The sequence below is a fragment of the Nematostella vectensis genome, chromosome 15, assembly GCF_932526225.1.
Source record: "Nematostella vectensis chromosome 15, jaNemVect1.1, whole genome shotgun sequence".
Lineage (NCBI taxonomy): Eukaryota > Metazoa > Cnidaria > Anthozoa > Actiniaria > Edwardsiidae > Nematostella > Nematostella vectensis.
The window spans coordinates 4,022,181-4,039,779 of record NC_064048.1 but is presented as its reverse complement, the minus strand read 5'-3'; the positions used below and the strand labels follow the sequence as shown (position 1 = coordinate 4,039,779).

The 17,599-nt window shown below is 39.4% G+C and overlaps 3 protein-coding genes across 5 annotated transcripts in view; 1 reads left to right on the top strand and 2 right to left on the bottom strand.

Annotated features, from left to right (window-relative positions):
• The first annotated feature begins 586 nt into the window (after positions 1-586).
• Positions 587-2,831, top strand: LOC116619985. The gene has a single exon (XM_032385376.2). It carries the CDS (start codon positions 1,765-1,767, stop codon positions 2,686-2,688), a length of 924 nt encoding a protein of 307 aa, XP_032241267.2. The 5' UTR covers positions 587-1,764; the 3' UTR covers positions 2,689-2,831.
• A 1,534-nt stretch (positions 2,832-4,365) lies between these two features.
• LOC5515642 (protein phosphatase 1 regulatory subunit 12B) lies at positions 4,366-12,904 on the bottom strand. The gene is made up of 6 exons (XM_048722584.1): positions 12,225-12,904; positions 10,984-11,082; positions 9,716-9,735; positions 8,132-8,159; positions 7,371-7,475; positions 4,366-6,971 (listed from the first exon to the last, which is right to left on the bottom strand). Exons 1-6 carry the CDS (start codon positions 12,663-12,665, stop codon positions 6,873-6,875), a joined length of 792 nt encoding a protein of 263 aa, XP_048578541.1. The 5' UTR covers positions 12,666-12,904; the 3' UTR covers positions 4,366-6,872.
• A 2,993-nt stretch (positions 12,905-15,897) lies between these two features.
• The window catches only part of LOC5515674 (protein phosphatase 1 regulatory subunit 12A), a 29,508-nt gene continuing 27,806 nt past the window's right edge, over positions 15,898-17,599 (bottom strand). For all 3 annotated transcript variants that reach the window (XM_032385330.2, XM_032385334.2, XM_032385331.2), the window contains one exon: positions 15,898-17,556. In XM_032385330.2, the coding sequence (XP_032241221.2) occupies positions 17,461-17,556 (96 nt within the window). In that variant the 3' untranslated portion in view covers positions 15,898-17,460. The remainder of the gene's footprint in view (positions 17,557-17,599) is intronic.

The following is a 17,599-nucleotide window of genomic DNA, read 5'->3' as shown; positions in this document are numbered from 1 at the left end:
CCAGAAAAAAAAATTATCTCATCATGATGCCTTCTTTTCATTGCGATCACCCATATTTTAATTATTGAGGCGGTTATGTGCTTAAATTCCTAAAGGACCTTAAAGGTTGCGAGAGCGATCGGTTTATTTTCCTCGTGAGACCCTCTCAGACATATCGCGCGAGTATTGCTTTCATTATATGCTCTCATATTAAGTGAAATACGAAACTACCTTTAACTGCATTCTTCTAAATACTGCTGGCGTCTAGAATCCAATGTCTATTAAGTAAACTAGTCTGGTCTTTTTGTAAAGCTTTCCTGAGCAAGTATCGGAATTTCGTTTTGACGAGGCAGCTTGCTATGATTGCTAGATCGATTCAAGCTCTTGTGTTTTTGAGTGCGTTTACAAGGAAAAGCCATCGTACGAACAGAAGGTTTCAAGCCGTGTTATCTGAAGGGATTTCCTTGTTTAAATAGGAACCATAAGTGAGATTTATATTTTTCCTGTAATACTTAACTTATAGCGTCCTTGAAATCACGCGATGTTCGAACAAAATCATAAAAATTGGATGGCAATTTAGAAAAATAATTCACATGAAATACAGCGTATTACTATTCTGTTTAACAAACAGCGATACCTTTTTTCTATACATGTTTATGACACAGGATCTGCAATAGAGAATTTTGAAGTATTTCTAAGACCATATAAGGAGCTTTAAGATGCAGATTGGAATATTTGTCAATGATTGGGAAGTAATGCTCAATAAATGACAAACGCTGAAGATATGAAGCTGACTTTTCAATTGAAAAATAAGGCGCTTTTTTGTGTTTCCTGTGCTTGGAGATGAACCGTGTGGCAGTGTGGGCTCTGGGACGAGCATGATTTCCTGTAGCGTTACATTTTATCAACCACCCAAACATGATTTCTAGATGGGCTGCGTTTCACAAACCGGGTCACATACCACCTAGTTCTTTAGGTTTCCTTAGAGATGAGCCATGAAGATGAGATGTCTCAGACAAAATGATTTCTTGACGTCACACATTAGACAGCCAATCACAGGAGACCTGTGGGCTAGGTCACCTGCTGATGTTTGTTTTCCCCCCATTCATTTAAGGGGGGGGGGGGGGGGGTCGCATTGTCCAAAGTCCACTAGAAGGGGGACTCCGATAAAAACAGACTGTGGTGATCGTCTGCGAAATCAATAATCCTGAGTGATAGCACTTTAGATGTGGTCAACAGAAATTCTTACCCCCAAGAGATAAAAGAGATAGCAAATTGGGTGTGGTAGAAGGATTTTCTAATCAACACCCCCTAAGGGATAGCAGTTAATCACCCCCGTCTACTTTTCTGGAGAGACCCTCTCCCGGGGTCCCTAATAGGCATTTCGAATGGATGTAATGACCAGGAATCAGACTGTTTTTTTGTGTGTGTGCTCAAAAATAAACATATTTGCGATAATTTATGAACCATGTCGAGAACTCTGAAAGTGTCAACGAGAACAAAATAAAACTATCGTAAAATCAGAGCATTAAAAAAAAAGGTTACATTGATTGATTGACGTGCGGCACAGGTCCTTATACAAAGAGTATGGACCGGTATAAACCTCGCTACGCGCGAGTTTGTGAATACCCTGTTCTAGATGGGTCTGTGTTTTGGTTCCATGATCTCTTCGCGTAGTGGGGTTTATGTGTTGTTTTGATTATACTAAACGCGGATATAAGATAGGCGGGCTGTTGCTTTAAATAGACTAACAAAGGGAGAGCTTTGATCACATCGTAGTTCGAAATGGCGGATACAACGGAGAATACGGAGAATAAACTATTGACATCGGCGGAAGACATCAAAGAGTCTCTAAACAAGGAAGTCAAAGAGCTCGACTGGAGAAGCTTAGGAAACGCGCTCGAGCAGCAAGACATACAGGTGTCGAAGACGACAAAGGCGTCCATGAAGGTTTACAAGAGTGGAGACCGCACAAGCACTTGTCTGGAGTTTGAAGACCACGTCTTGGAGCAACAGCTTTTAGTATTCCCGTCTGTGGTGTCTCTAAATGTCGGCGGCTATAATTACACGTCCACGGCCTACACATTAACGCAATATCCCAAGTCCGTACTCGCGCAGATGTGCAATGGAATTATTCCAGTCCCGCGGGATCTCAAGGGACAGCAGTTCATTGATCGGGACGGGGCAACATTTCGGTATATCTTGACGTTTTTGCGGACCGGTAAATTAACGGTCCCTGAAGGGTATAAATACTTTCGGGAGCTGTTAACAGAGGCAGAGTTCTACCGGCTTGAACCGCTCGTTGAGTTAATCAAGGGAAAGATAAAGGAGGAAGAGAAAGCGAAGGAGAAGAGCTATTTGCGATTAAGGTACAACAAAAAGACCACCAAAGGCGTGGTATTATCCGGGACTTTGAAGAACTTGCAAGAAATTATCCCGGATGTGAAGGCTGTTGGCGGGACATTGTTCAGCAGTAAGGAGTACCACTTTGGAGTGGGGCCTGGATTCGAGGGGAGCACGGAGCCCGTGGGAGGAGACGAGGGGGTTTCGCAAGTGGCGGTAAAAGGGGCGCAAATGGTCATACCGCTAAAAAGCACCCAAGTGGACGCACTAGTCCAACTGATCTTGAGCCACGGGTACGACGTCAAGGGGTCAGCGGCTGCGTTTGATGAAAACGACAACAAAGCCTGGATTTTCGTTCGAAATTGACATGTTACTATGGTGACACTCGAGTGTTGCCATGGTGAAACTGATAAGATAACATGACGACGGGTTACCATGGTGAGGTGACTTCATATGGTGTCAGTGATAATTGACTTTTAGTGATGACGTTAATAAAACAATATTTTGAATGACTTGTTTTAATACGTCTAGGTAGGATGCAATGTCAGCTTCAGTCAGTGCGCTTTTTCGGAAATCTACAAGCTATCATCCATCAAAAATTTAATTGTTCTCCCTTCCCCACCCCTACAAAAATTTTATCTGTTTTCAATTGGAGAAAAAATCGTCAGATATGGCAATCTTTCTGGACCAATGAGATCGATAGCCAAACACTCTACTCCCCCCCCCCCCCCCCCACCCCAACCCCTCTCTGTATCTTACAATTGAACACTAGTCTGTTCCTCAACCCATGTAACCCCAGAGCGTTTATTTAAACTATACCCCCCTCCCCCCCGCCCAAGTGGGGGCGCACAGTCATCTACAGTCGATTGACAAAAGGTTGTTGTGAACCGGCTTCGCGACAAGCCCGCATGTAAGCATGGGTAAAAACCATTGATGCGCCTTAGCTGCACAATTAGCCAACGCATAACTTCAGTAGACGCGGTGGGTAATATATGCAGATAGGCACTTCAGTGGTTTTACCCATGCTAACATGCGGGCTTGTAGGGCAGTTGCGAAGCCGTTTGACAACAACCTTTTGTCAATGGACTGTATATACATTTTTCAATTAAGGTTGACTATTAGAAAATGGAAAATGATCAATGCCAAACACCACTGGGTAGGGAAAACAAGTCTTGTATCTTAATAACATTCAGTGAGACTAAATTAAGTTTGTAGCGAGGACATGGTATGAATGGACGTATTTTAAATACAAGAAAACATTATTATTGGCCAAAAAACTTTGTTCCATTTTCCAATTCCTTATAGTCAAACTTAATTGAAATAGGTGTAATATGTGCAAAATAATAATACTGTATATGACTATCAATAATATATTACTATTTTTATAAGATTTCCTGCTTTTTGGTGCGCCCACAAACTAAGCCGCCTGTCAACCCCGTGCCGTAGCAAACTTTGAAATATTGGAGTGGCATAATATAAAAACTAAGAAAATATTGGGGGCACAGCCACGCCTCTACTGGTCAGTTCCTTATATTAAATATATATATATATATATATATATATATATATATATATATATATATCAGGGGATCCCCTGATGAGTGGGCAACCACGAAACAGACCTGTAGGGAAACCTATGTAGTTTGTATTTTTCTCAAACCAACGCTATACACCGCTCTACTTTCGAGTATTGAGCACTTTCTATGAAAGCCTTCAACCATCATTTTATATATATATATATATATTAGGGGGGCGTGCACCTACCCTACCCACTCCTATGGCCCTTCAGCGGGTCAACCCAAATGCTAGCCTACCTGTAGGCTTTGATAGTCGAAAACCGGCACAAATGAAAACCCCGAAAAAACGGAGTTCGCATAACCCGGTCGCCATCTTGGATAACGCGCTTTCTCCCCCCCTGCGGAGCGCGTTATCCAAGATGTCGGCCGGGTTATGCGAACTCCGTTTTTTCGGGGTTTTCGACTATCAAAACCTACAGGTAGGCTCAGAAAGAACAAAATCAGCTACTCCAGTCAACAACATAGGTGTCATGCAAAACATACCTTTATTAATTCACTTATAAAGTAAATTATATTTTGTTGATAAATCTACATTTGGTTTCAGTAGCTGATTTCTACATATTCAAGTCTTTTCACAAAAGCTTTATTTTCACTGTAATTGCTAGTAAGTTCAGTCTCTAACACAGAAATGCAACTACTGCAAACTCGTAATAATAATAGGCCATTAATAATTATAAGTACAAAAGAAGATAAAAGGAAAATTTAGAGCTAGATTAGCATAAAGTAAACACATTTTGAACTTTAGTACATTTAGTCCAATGCTATTCCAAGGAAGAATGTCCATAACAAGTGGTAGAGTTTCTGGGTGTGGACTGAACTTATGAACAAAATAGTATCTCAGTTGAGAAACTGCCTCAGCTCAGTTGCAAAAAGAGAGTGAAATCCACGGTTTAAGCAGACACAAAGTTAAGGTGCAGAAGTCACTATGGCAAAGGGTTTAAAAGGGTGCAAGTTTTTTTTTTTAAACAACAATCCCATTAAAGCTAAAAACAAGAGGACCATCACGAGCAAGTGTTAAAACAACAATAAAACTGACCCCAACACAACAATTACAGACAGACATCATAGTCATCCATATCATCTTCACCATGACAACAATAATCATAATCACATTACCATCATCATCATCATAATCGCCACTACCTTCGCACAATCTTTAACATCAACACCTTAACCATCATGATTGCTGCTATAACCATTATCAACATCATCACTTCACACCGTCACTTCCGCCACCACCATCACTACCATCCCTACTACCACCATTGTAATTATCAACATTTATACTTCCATCAACATTACCATCATCACTACTGCTATCACCAACATCATCACTTCTTTCATCACCATAACTATCATCACTATTAACCACAACCATCTCCATCCCACCACCACTATCTCCATCCCTAACACCATCATCGTAATCATCAACATTAATACTTCCATCACCATTACCATCACTACTGCTATCACTATCCCTACCACCACCATCATCACAATCACCACCATCTCCATCCCTATCACCATCATCGTAATCATCAACATTAATACTTCCATCACCATTACCATCACTACTGCTATCACTATCCCTACACCACCATCATCACAATCACCACCATCTCCATCCCTATCACCATCATCACCATCACCATAATCAACATCAACAATACTATCATCTTATCCCTTTGTCTTTATTCAATTGTGCTGTGGGGTCCCTTTGCCATAGCCACACCTTAGCTCCTATTGTGGCTAGTTTGTGTACAAGTTTAAAGCTAAGAAATACCTGTATCAAAAATAAGGCAGGTTTGGATCCAGGGTTCCATGCAAAAAATCAGGGCATGTCAATTTCACCCCCAATCTGTGGCTATCGTGGATTGAAACCTGCCCACTGACATTTACCATTTTAAAATTGTATAAAAAGGTCCTACTTGTTTCTTCAGAAGTGTAAAGAATACAAAACTATTTTCTCTATTACGCAAAGACCTCTGTTAGCCAAAACTTGGGCTATTAGGCCATAAAAATTATACGCAAAAATACCTGATGCTATACACTTAGAATGAGACCTCCCTAAGCCCTTACAAAACTGGGTAAAAATGTCATTTCAACTATATCTTGTGGTTACAAATGGCAGCATTAAGAAAGTTCTATATAAGTGCTGTAAAGTACTGTATCACATACTGTTCTGGCCATTAAGCAATCATCACTTACAGTGGCAGTTCTTTAAATATCACATGGAATGTTTTTCCTTGAATTTTATCTAAGCAGTAGAACTTTTTTTTATATATACTACATTCATATTGGTTATCTCTAAACCTAAGATTTTTCTAAAAGAAACAGCTATAAAAATAGCATTTCTCATTCAGTTAGATGAATAATAGTGGAATCCTAACACAAGGAATGAATCCAACATTTCAGTAGCTGCACTGAATGAATGAGGAATTTAACAAATAACTAATAACTACTTCACAAATAAAACAATTACTATATTTGTTTGTCATGGCAGTCATGGCTTAAAAGGGCTATGATACAGACGGGGTTGCCAAGTATGGGTGTCAAATTGATTTCAGGAGTGAAAGTCATGGGGAATGACATCAGGGAAATAACCAAAAACTTGTGAAACGGGTAGGAAATTGCCGAAGAAATGGGAATGAAAAGAAAGTTGTTGAAGAGCAAGAACTTTATCGTTCTCTTTACGTCACCCCCGCTCTTTTTGCATGACATGACCCAAACTTAAGGCATAAAAAAAACTATTGATTCTGGGACTGTGGCAACATCCACGCATCATTACTCAGCTTGTTAAGGGAGCACTGACCTATGTACAGATCACCATGACAACTGCCTATCATCTTCCCTTCTCCCTACATACATGATGCACCCTGGTGCCACCTTGTCGATGGCTACTACAGGTACAATAATAGCTTAGGAATATAATACTGGCCAGGTTTTGATGCGTACTGGGACCTGATTGGCTCGCTACTTGCCCTTCATTGTTGATAATTGATTGACCACACGCAGTAATGCACTATTTTCATCCTTCAGGCGCTGGTTATCCAATCGGAGTTGGTCAAGCTCCTATAGATCAGATGATGTTATGTTAGAAATGTTTGATGTCAGGCAGACTAAAAGGGTTAGAATTAGATACTTTGAATCCTGCATCCTGGAAAAAAAAAAACACCCTCTATTTCGAGTTTAAGTACCCTACCAAAATTTAACACCCTTGCACCAACCATCCTCGCCACACCCTGTGAGTGTCCAAGCTTTCAATGTAGGTTGCATGCAAGAGCTCAAATTAAATTTTAAAAATCATTAAAATATTATTTCAAAATGCATCAGCTTTTGCTACTTCCCTTTGCTTTATTGCTAACTGTTAACCGATTACATATTTTAATCAACAAAATTACATTTGATAAAATCTTTAAAATTAAATAGAATTAAATAAAATTATGATTACAATAAGGGGGCAATGTTCACCTTGTTGGCTTTTTCCAATTTCGACTTGAAGTCATCAATTTGTGACTCATATTCCTCTATTCTCTCGACTAGTTGCTGCTTTTCTATAGTTTCACTGTCGTTCACCTGTTACAGAAAATCAAACAGCATTAAAACTATGTGGAATGCTATGAAGATTTAAAAAAACAATAATAATGGTTCCTATCTACAGTACATCCACAGAGTAGTAGCTCTTTGCAACTACTCTGAGCACGTGAAGCATCACATCAACATTTTTGCCTTTCAACTTCATTTGCCAAATAAATAATGAAAGTTGCCACTTCATGTTACATGTGAAGTTTTTTTTCTGCAAGTTGAAGAAATTTGTTCCGGAAAGTGAACTCTTCTTTTCATGTGACTTGCAAAGGGGGGTGTAACATGGAAAAAAATTGTGCATGCAACGTGCAAATATTATTTGGTAGACAAGACAAAATAAAAATTGTGTGCGTGTGTGTGACGGGGCCTTAAGGAGACAGGACATTGGTGTCTCATCCGAAAGACTGAAGGCACAGGAAAAACAAGCTCAACCCAATTAAAACACTAAACTTAAATCTAGACGCTAGTCAAGAGCTGGATTCAAACTCAGACCACACCAGTGAGAGGGCAGTGCATCAAACAAGGCTGGCAAACTCACACATTCTTTTCAAACCAATTATTTAAAAGAGAAATCATATATAATAAAAAAGGCAACAGAAAGATGCAAAATGGGATGAAGAACTAAACTACATACACACAGTACTTACCACTTTCTGCTCTATCCTTTTATTTGAGCTAAAAAGGAGAAAAAATCTCAAATTTTCACATCAATTCTATCAAATAAAACAATTTAAATAGGCCTTATTCAAAACATATTTCACAAATATATAAAAAAAGTTACAAAAATTTTCAGGTTTTTTGGGTTAATTGATTGGCTAAACAAAAGCTTTAAAAAATTGTTTTGATTGGCTGTAATACAGTTTGCTGGTTGGAAATTAGTTTGATACTGAAAACTACCTAGTCAATAAAGAAAACCATCTTGCAACCAAAAGTTTCAATTTTGTCAAATTCTTTAAGTGCCAAACAGCTCACAAAGAGATATATCAAAAAGTATCATATAAAGGTTATTGGGAAAAGGAAAAAAAATCCAAATCTAAATTTTTTAAATCTAATTCAAAAGCTACAATTCCAAATAATGTATATACTATTAACAGTTGCTTGTGAAATACTAAATCACCCACAAAAAATATGTACTACTTTCCCCAATGCTTATATTCTAATTTACATGCCATTGTAATTCAAGGGTGTAATAACAATTTAGAAATGTGGATTAACTCCATGACAATGATCCACCGTAATCTCTTAGCTAACAATACATGGACCACGAAATTTCCAATAACTTATTTATTAACGATCTAGTAAAGAGACTGTCTAGAGTAAGGATAAAGCAATAGTTAATCAATTTGCCAATTTCTTATGGCGTGGCATGCATTTCTCTGGTCACTTAAGACAAGTTTTTAACTAAGACAATAAGACAATATTTTTTAAACTAAGCCAAATATGGATATGACAAATATGAATTTCACTAGCCAACAAGCATGGCAATAATATTTTTCAGTGCACATCAGACAACAAAACTATCATTCTAGTTATGAAATTGTGTCAATCAAACTTGATTCTTGCATGCTTTTTGGCTAACTCTTTCAAATTTGTATTGGTGACTTCAGGACTATTACACTTAAAAGATAACAATAAGTATAACCTGATTTACTTCTCCTAATATCAAATAAGCGGTAGCAGCAATAAAATATATTAGAGGAATCACTATTTTTTTTAATACTGGTATGAATTAAATTCTGCTGTTGGGTTTGATAGGCACAATACACTAGTGATGGGGGTGAGCCTGCGTGTTAATTATTGGGTGGAGCTCTAATCCAACTAGTCCCAGTGCTCATGTAATACCATTTGAACATTTATTCCAGGGTTATCCCAAACACCATAAAGTGTGATTTTAATAGATGTATAGAAATTAAAGAAAAGCAAATGAGACAGATTTGTATGACTTCCTTGAATAGAGCTGTTGACTTCAGAGGCACCATAAATGGGATAGAATCAAAATAGGAGAAAAAAAAATGTAAAGAGTAATTACCGCCTTTGTGTTCGTTTGATAAACCTCCCCTTCAAGAGTGTTCCATAGCATATTTAATAATAGTCAAATTGTCAACAAGTATAACTTTTTTCCATTGCTTTCAACAGTTTCAGTAATTTTGCAGAAATTCTACCTACAACTTTTCCTAAAATACCTGTGATCCTTGTATAACATTTTCTATGAATTATAAAATCAGTCTTACCTCTTTGATCTGGCAGTGGCCTGAAATAGATAATGAATTGGTTTTAGAATTTTTAGGTAAATAGTAAAAATATTTGTTGAATTTGCCCATACCAATCCTTCAACGCATCACAGATGTAAGGTCTAGAGAGGAATTAAAACAATAATGACAGATTGACAGAAGGCCAGCGTTTAAATGTTCCAAACCTACAGAATACTCACCTAAAAGAATCTGCTAGGATCTATGTTTATGTTTTCAAAATAATGTTGGCCTTGCTGTTTTCACAACAAAATCCTAATATCAGAAAAAGCTACATTTCTAATCATGTTTTAAGCCTAGGTCAAAGCAACACACATCACATTTATACTACCAATAAAGACTGTTCTTCACAAAGGGAAATAAGACTACCCTACCATAGCTTTCAACCTCAAATGTGCCTCTGGATGGGTATCCCAGTTGCCAATTATCAAAATGATAGGAAAAAGCTTGAGTAAATAGCAAGGAATGGGTATGTTAGGGCAACAGAGCTGCTCTCTTGTGCACTGAGCCTCTCTGGAGCCTGGGCTGGCTTAGCTAGGCTAATGGCAAGTCAGTGATCAAGGCCCTCCCAGGAACATCCTTTGCTACATCCCATGACATCATACAGGATCAACAGTCAAGTTGGAACATGATATGGTCATTGCAATTGTATTGGTCACTGTGCCTCTAAAAAATAGATCTAGTATGCACCAGATTTTTTTTTTTTTTGTAACACAAACTTGTTTTTTTAACACAAGCCTGGGTTATGGGATGATATAGACATAGCAAATATATTTCATCAAATGCTACAAATCATACATGACAGTTATTATTGTCATGAAGAGGTAGAACTTAGGGGTAGATGTTATATTCAAGATATGCATTTTCCAGTGTAAAAAAATGCCAATTCAAATATGAGACCGTTTTTGAGATGAAGGTCTTATGATGCAATTAGTTATGCTGGATTATTTGGGGTCAGATACAAGAACTCTTTATTCAAAATTAGTATGCATATAAAGATAGAATGTTTTGTTCTGATGTACAGTGCTCAGTTGAACAGCTACCAGATAACTTCAAAGTCCTCTCACTAATTTAAACAATTAACTGAAAATAAAAGATAAGGAAATTCAACCAGGGGCTAGTTTACAAAAACGGTTTTGTTAAGTACACTTTAGGGGCTTACTGAGCGACACTGATCAAATGTTCCATTTGATCAAACCTTCCAATTGATCAAACGTTCCATGCAGTGCTGGTAGTGTTTGTATACGTACCGTATCATCAACTACCTCATCGTTTGTGGGTACTAGCTGTTCATTCTTCTGTGTGTGAGCCTTCAATGCTTTCTTTTCATCATCACCTTCATCGTCACTCTACAGAAAACAATCAAAATTCAGATGAACACCACAAAATCACAAACAAATTTTGTAAAACCTATGGCCCATCTCAAGGTCTCCAAGAACTTTTATAGACATAGCACATTACTGAAGTTTTTATCATTTCACAAAGCCACAACATTGTACCGTGTACTAGTAGAGTATAGGAATGCATTATAAGACGGGCTATTTATCCCAAACTCTACCAGACTTTATTGATTTTCCTTATGCTCTCATTCGATAGCCGGGTATATGTTTATACGAGCAAAACCAAGCCAGTGTGTAGGCGAAATGGAAAGGAGTGTAATACTAATCGAGTATTCGACAATATTACTAAACTTCCATACTAAATTTAGACTTCACCCTAGCCGAAATGTGCGACATTTTTTTAAGAAAATTCCACCGCACTCTTTCGACGCGCAACGAATAGTAAATTCTCTACCCAGCTACAAAAACTTTCAGATTCTACTCGGGTTATAGCGTAAAATCTGTGTGGCTTGTAAAAATAAGAGATACATAGCCTTAATTCCAAAACGTCGTAACAGACGGGAGAGAATTTTAGCGAGTCATGCACGAGATCTACGTCTTCTTAGTAATATAAGAACATCTAACAACCACGATTGCTCTATACAGAACGCCGTTACTGGTCATAAAAGAAGCAGTTACGGCGTCAAACTATGCTATAATGTGCAGTTATTATAACTATAAGGTCGCACATTTAAAATGACTCGCGAAATCCAAAAAATCGCGGAAAAGATCGCTTCGTGTAGCTATGGTACCGCTTCGTGGCAACTTAGAGTACATTGCTTTAGCGAGAAAGTGAGCTTTTTCTAGCAAAGAAGGACGATCTTGCATAACCAGGACTGTATGGCTCATTGTGGGATAGTTTTAAAGCAGATAATAGGTCAGTTAGACGCATTCTAGCTAACAGACGTCCAATAAACACACACACTCTCACAGGCCCGAGGTATTTTATGGTAAAACTACTTGTCTCAAATTTGAACCAAGAATATACCGAAACATAACACCAAAAAAAAAACAAAAAAGTCCCAGTTCCAAGCTTTAGGCAATAGTTAACATTGGTAAATAGGATAGAAAAGTTCCCAGTTAGTCTAAGTTAAGATAAAAAGCAATGGCACCTCCATATGTGGCATAATGACGACTCCAGTAGATCGGCGTTTCTCGCGAAGGTTTTTCTTAGCTTGTCTTTTGCGCGCACTATTCTCTGTTTTTCTCTCTTTCTTTAACTTCGACCTCGCCGGACTTTCGCCAGATGCAGCTGCCCCTTCTGTACCATCCTCATCTGTTACTTTAATTTCGACTTCGTCTTTTTGCTTAGACCGACTTCTTCTCTCTTTGCGCGGGGCCTCCTTTTCTGCCCGATCTGGACTCAAGAAATTATCATTCTGTGTCGTACTGTCCTCGAGATAACTAGAGTTGTTCTCAATAGTGGAAGCTGGTGAATCGCCATTGTCTGCTGCAAGCTTTAGTTTACGCTCTCTCCTTTCTGTTCTATCCCTCCGATGCCTAGGTTTGGAGGAATGCTCCGCCGTATAACCGTCCTCTGTAAGATCCGCCATATTTACCCCGAAAGGAGACAGCGTACTCGCACGAAATCCTATCAAAATAACCGAGCTATGAACGACGTTCTAGGTCATTAGATCACTTGAAGTTTTAACAGACACAATCTCCAGGTATTTAAGTAGCCAGCTCGGGCATTCACGATGCAGAATTAATGTTTGCAAGCGCAAAAATTACGCATAAACAACCAAAGTCGACTTTACATGGACGATTTTTTCCACATAAGTTTGTGATTGGAGCTACTGCACATGCGCGAGAGGGGCCGGAGACGAATTCCACCCGCGCGCTGTGATTGGCTGATATTCCAAGCTATGCTGGGCCAACATGAAACAAATAATTAAAACCTTTTCCTCTCTAGTAATCCAACACCAAAAACTCAAGCGAGCAAGCTAATAAAATACTTCTCAACCCGTCCGTCACTCAAGAAAATTCCATAAAATAAATGAAATACTTTACTCTAGACAACTGTTATTTGAAGACTTAGAGGCAGGTTTATAGTATATTAAAAATCCAATTGCCATGTTTGTAGAACCTCGACTTAGTTACCTGAAAAAATGTCCCCTTAGTCAGCACATTGTAAAATACCTTAAGCGAGAGCTATGTGGGATTTCTGTTTATAAGCCGACTTAACTACGCTTTTTTACTTTTCTTTTTGATGACGTCAAAACATTTCGTCATCTTTTCCAGACCAACTTTAGGGTGCATGCGTGCTTGCCATTGCCGCCATCAAATGGTAAACAAATACCTCGTTCAGTTGCCTGTGTAGCAAGCACAGAGGGTAAAAAGAAACGACCAAGCTAAAAAAAGGACATCTGAACAGCTCTCTTTAAGGACCACGGTATTTTCAAGCTCTTTATTATTATTATTTTTTTTTTTTGCCAAAAACGGATTTCTCTTTATCATATGATGTAGTGTCCTTTTAACAAGGTTCAATTATTTAACTTTGATTGCGCAATTGTTTTTCAGTTTGCGGACACTTTTGCAAAACCAATGCACGGTAGACGTCATATACTACGGCTTTTTACACCAAACAGCAACCGATCAGTGCGCGCAAGACCTAATAAAAGAAACGACGCAAATGAGCCCTAAAGCTCCCAAAAGACAACAATGATAAAATAATTACAATCATCCTTAATCACCACATGACAAAACTAGCTTAAAATACGAGCAATGTTAAGGTTACCCAACTCAAATACCGACTTCCTAAATATAGCCAAAAGTTCTATTTCTGCGATAGCATTACCTTGAAATAGCGCCAACTCTTAGCGACCGAACGCAGATGGCCTCGCCAGATTGGCGAATAACCCGGGTCACGTGATTGTTTGACGTCATGGCCGACCGGAAGTTAGTGTTGAAATATGCGGAATGTTATCGCCATATATGGGAGTCTTTGAGGGCGATTTGCGCTCCAAGCATAGCTTGCGAATGTGTGCAGTTTGTGTGTTCTCGAGCTCGAGATGGGGTCATAACATTGTCTGATAAACATCAAATAATGCGGTAATTGTAACATTGGAACAAGAAGTGGATCAAGCAAATGTCTTAGCCTGTTGCAGGCGTTATTTACTCGATGTCTTTCTTGCTTTATGTGTCAGGCAGCCGCTATCTGGTCGCGCGAGACCCGAGAACGAGAGGAGTGGCAAAGCAACTTTCCCTTCTCTTTTTCAATCACCGAGTGAAAGCCTGCAAGCAGGCCACAGAAGACTTTAAACTAGTGGCTAAGACAGCTCCCCACAATAAAATGAGTATTTATGTCTTAGAACTTAAAATAGGTACTCCCAAAGTAGATTGCTCTAATAACAGGATGGACACTCAGGGCCGATCTATAGCCCTCGAAGGTTACTGGGCACCTTGACTTATTGCAGGTACTACTGTCAATTAAAATAAGGGCAAGCCAGCAGCGTTCACTTACCAGGAAGGTTAAAGGTACGTATTGTTCCTGGAAAGAACGAATACCTAAAGGCCAGTACATTGGCCTGCAACTGCTGGTAAGTCCAGGAGTGTTTTCTAGAGCTTCGAGTATTTTTGTTGGGTGTCAAATCGTCTGGTGTGTGGCAATGGATAATATTATTGGCGGACTTGTAGAGTAGCACGTATGGTCTGGTTGCGTAGTCTCCTGTCTTTAAGTGTGTCCCAGCCTAGGGTCTATGGCCCTGGCCAAACGAGGACACATGTTGCCGGAGACATGTTGTCCGCGCGCATGTTTCCTCAATATTTCCCAGTTTGGCCACCACGGAAACATTGTTGCGCGACACAAATTTTGTGACCGTTTGGCCACCCACGGGTGCTGTCACATAATCACGAGTGCTGTCACTCAATAACAAGCGCTGTCACACAATCACGAGTGCTGTCACACAAGCACGAGTGCTGTGACACAATCACGAGTACTGTCACACAACCACGAGTGCTGTCACACAATCACGAGTGCTGTCACACAATCACGAGTTTTGTTACACAATCACGAGAATTGTCACACGATCACGAGTACTGACACACAATCACGGGTATTGTCACGCAACCAGGAGTACTGTCACATAGTCACGAGTAGTGTCACACAATCACGCGCGCTGCCAGTCACTAGTGACACCACGGGTATAAATGTTTCCAAACAATTACGGTGGCACTCACACCACGAATGTTTTAAAAAATCAGGAATACTATCGAAAACAACAATAGTCGTTTCAATAAAGTCCTAATAAATAAGATAAAAAGAAAGGGATCGAATGACAAAAAAACATTGCAGTTCTCCGTGAGCTGATTGCAAGCAAGACGGAACATCATTTGTGCATTATAAACAGGCGCGTACCGGGGATTGTCCTATGGCGTAGCCATAGGTGTAATATGGAAAAATCACAGGATTTGAAGATTCCCTAATAAGGAATGACCCACTTTTTGGCCGCCAGGGGGGGGGGGGGGGGGTGCGCGTATCTGTTTGCCACCTGTGTACGCGTATCTATTTGTATCTATTTGCTCGACGAACATAAGACAATTTTAGGGGGAGCTATCTTATATTCTTTATATCTGATGGCGTCCAAAATGAGACATCGGGGATTACCCCGATGCCACCACGTGACGTCACCGATGCCGTTGCGCAATAAACCACATCCCATTGCTGTGTTCAATTTGCAAATTGCACATTCCACTTGGTTCAAAGCACCTACTATACTACTAACGATGGATGGGATTGAGGCAAGGGGGGATGGGGTACTGTACAGCAACGAGAAGTAAACCACGTTCCCAGAACTGCTTTATTAGATGTCAATCAGACATACTCTACAAGCATCGGGATGGCCAGCCCATAGGCGATGATGTAACGACCATGTTTATTGGCTACATAAATTTCTGAATCAGTTTCTCTTTTATTCTTTGGAAATTTCAATTCTCCAAAATTACCGCAACTACTTTGAATATATGGCTAGTCAACAGAAAAAGAGAGAATAATAATATTGTAACAATTTGTTGATCAGAGGAAATAAATTGCGAAAACCTCAACGGGCAATTAATTTTGAGCTAAAGACCTATAACAAATGACGATGACGATGAGATACAAAAATACAGTCTATACAATAAAGATGCTGTTTTTAAACGATCTTAGGCGTGGTATAAACAGAAACAGTTATTTTGGAGAACGATAATTCGTTTGGAAAAATGCCCATAAAAATAGGGCTACGTATTACTTTACTCGTCATATTTTTTTGTTGTTCGAAAAAAGCACAGCTCGCAGCGGTTAATCATACAAAACTAAACTCTCTGCTGTCGCTATCAATGGCTGGCTTCTCAATGATGGGCTCTAATAACTAACCTAGACTAACATGTCGTTACCATAGCTACCCTTCGGCACGGCGCCTACACTGCAGATCACGTGAAAGCCACGTGTCTCTGTCCAGGCCCTTGACGGCCAAGGGGTGACCACGGGGACGACGCTACTAACGAAATAGAAAAGTGTTCTGGATCCTATAGTGAAATAAGCTAGGAAATAGACAATTATAGATAATAAGCACTAAACATCGATATAATAATATATATAATATATATAAAACTACGAGCACGACCCGACACTTTACCTCCAAATTGTAAAATCTTATTAAGTTTTGGTTTGACTTTCTGTTCATTATTCGGTTCTTCATTGTATATAAACAGACATATCTACAGTGCCTGGTACAAAATCATCCCCACCCCATTCCTGTACTGCAAATACCCGAAAAAACGGTGTGGACAAATTAGCCCCCTACCCCTCCACACAGCGGCATACTACTTGTCAGCGTAACATGACAGAGCAAAAAAAATGGCATGAAATTTTCCAATTCTCAATATATAAGCTCAAGATTCCGCATACAAGGAGTTCCTCTGACCAAAAGCTTAATTCCAAATTTTAAAGAAATTTAGAAGATATGAAATTTAGATATTAGCGAGCAAAGTTGGCTTAATTTCTGATCAAAGCCTGACTTCTCCCTAAAAACGAGGAAAATTTGTACTTTGAACATTTGAAAATTGCTCTTCTCAAGCCTCATATCTCGAAGATAAATCCATTAGAAAAAAAAAAAAAACACACACTTTTTGATATGTTGGTTTACATAATATAAGGTAAGGCAAAATTTCAAGCTTACCGAAGTTAGCCAGACCTTATTTTGGGATAACTTGCCATTTTTTTGCTCTGTCGCTTAACATGGGAAAGGCATGACTTCTTTGCTTCCCCACCCCTCCCCTGAAGGTGCGAGCCCTTTCAAGGAAGGGGGGTTCGTATCACGGATTAATAAATAGCCCAAGGGGAGTAGGGTGCGGTAGATCGCGTGCAGGTCACGAGGGCGGCTTGGAGAGCTTGCTTATGACCCGGATAAGGGCACCGTTCTCGTCCTTCAGGCGCTGGTTCTCTGCCTTTAGGTCGTTGATTTGCTGTGAATGAGATGACTGCGTTACAGTCACGCTCCATCTAACA

Coding starts and splice junctions, on each gene's coding strand:
- LOC116619985 (XM_032385376.2), top strand. CDS start 1,765: ATGGCGGATACAACGGAGAATACGGAGAATAAACTATTGACATCGGCG.
- LOC5515642 (XM_048722584.1), bottom strand. CDS start 12,665: ATGGCGGATCTTACAGAGGACGGTTATACGGCGGAGCATTCCTCCAAA. Junction 8,160..9,715: donor GCCACTGCCAGATCAAAGAG/GTAAGACTGATT, acceptor TCTCCTTTTTAG/CTCAAATAAAAGGATAGAGC. Junction 6,972..7,370: donor AATTGGAAAAAGCCAACAAG/GTGAACATTGCC, acceptor TCTGATCTATAG/GAGCTTGACCAACTCCGATT.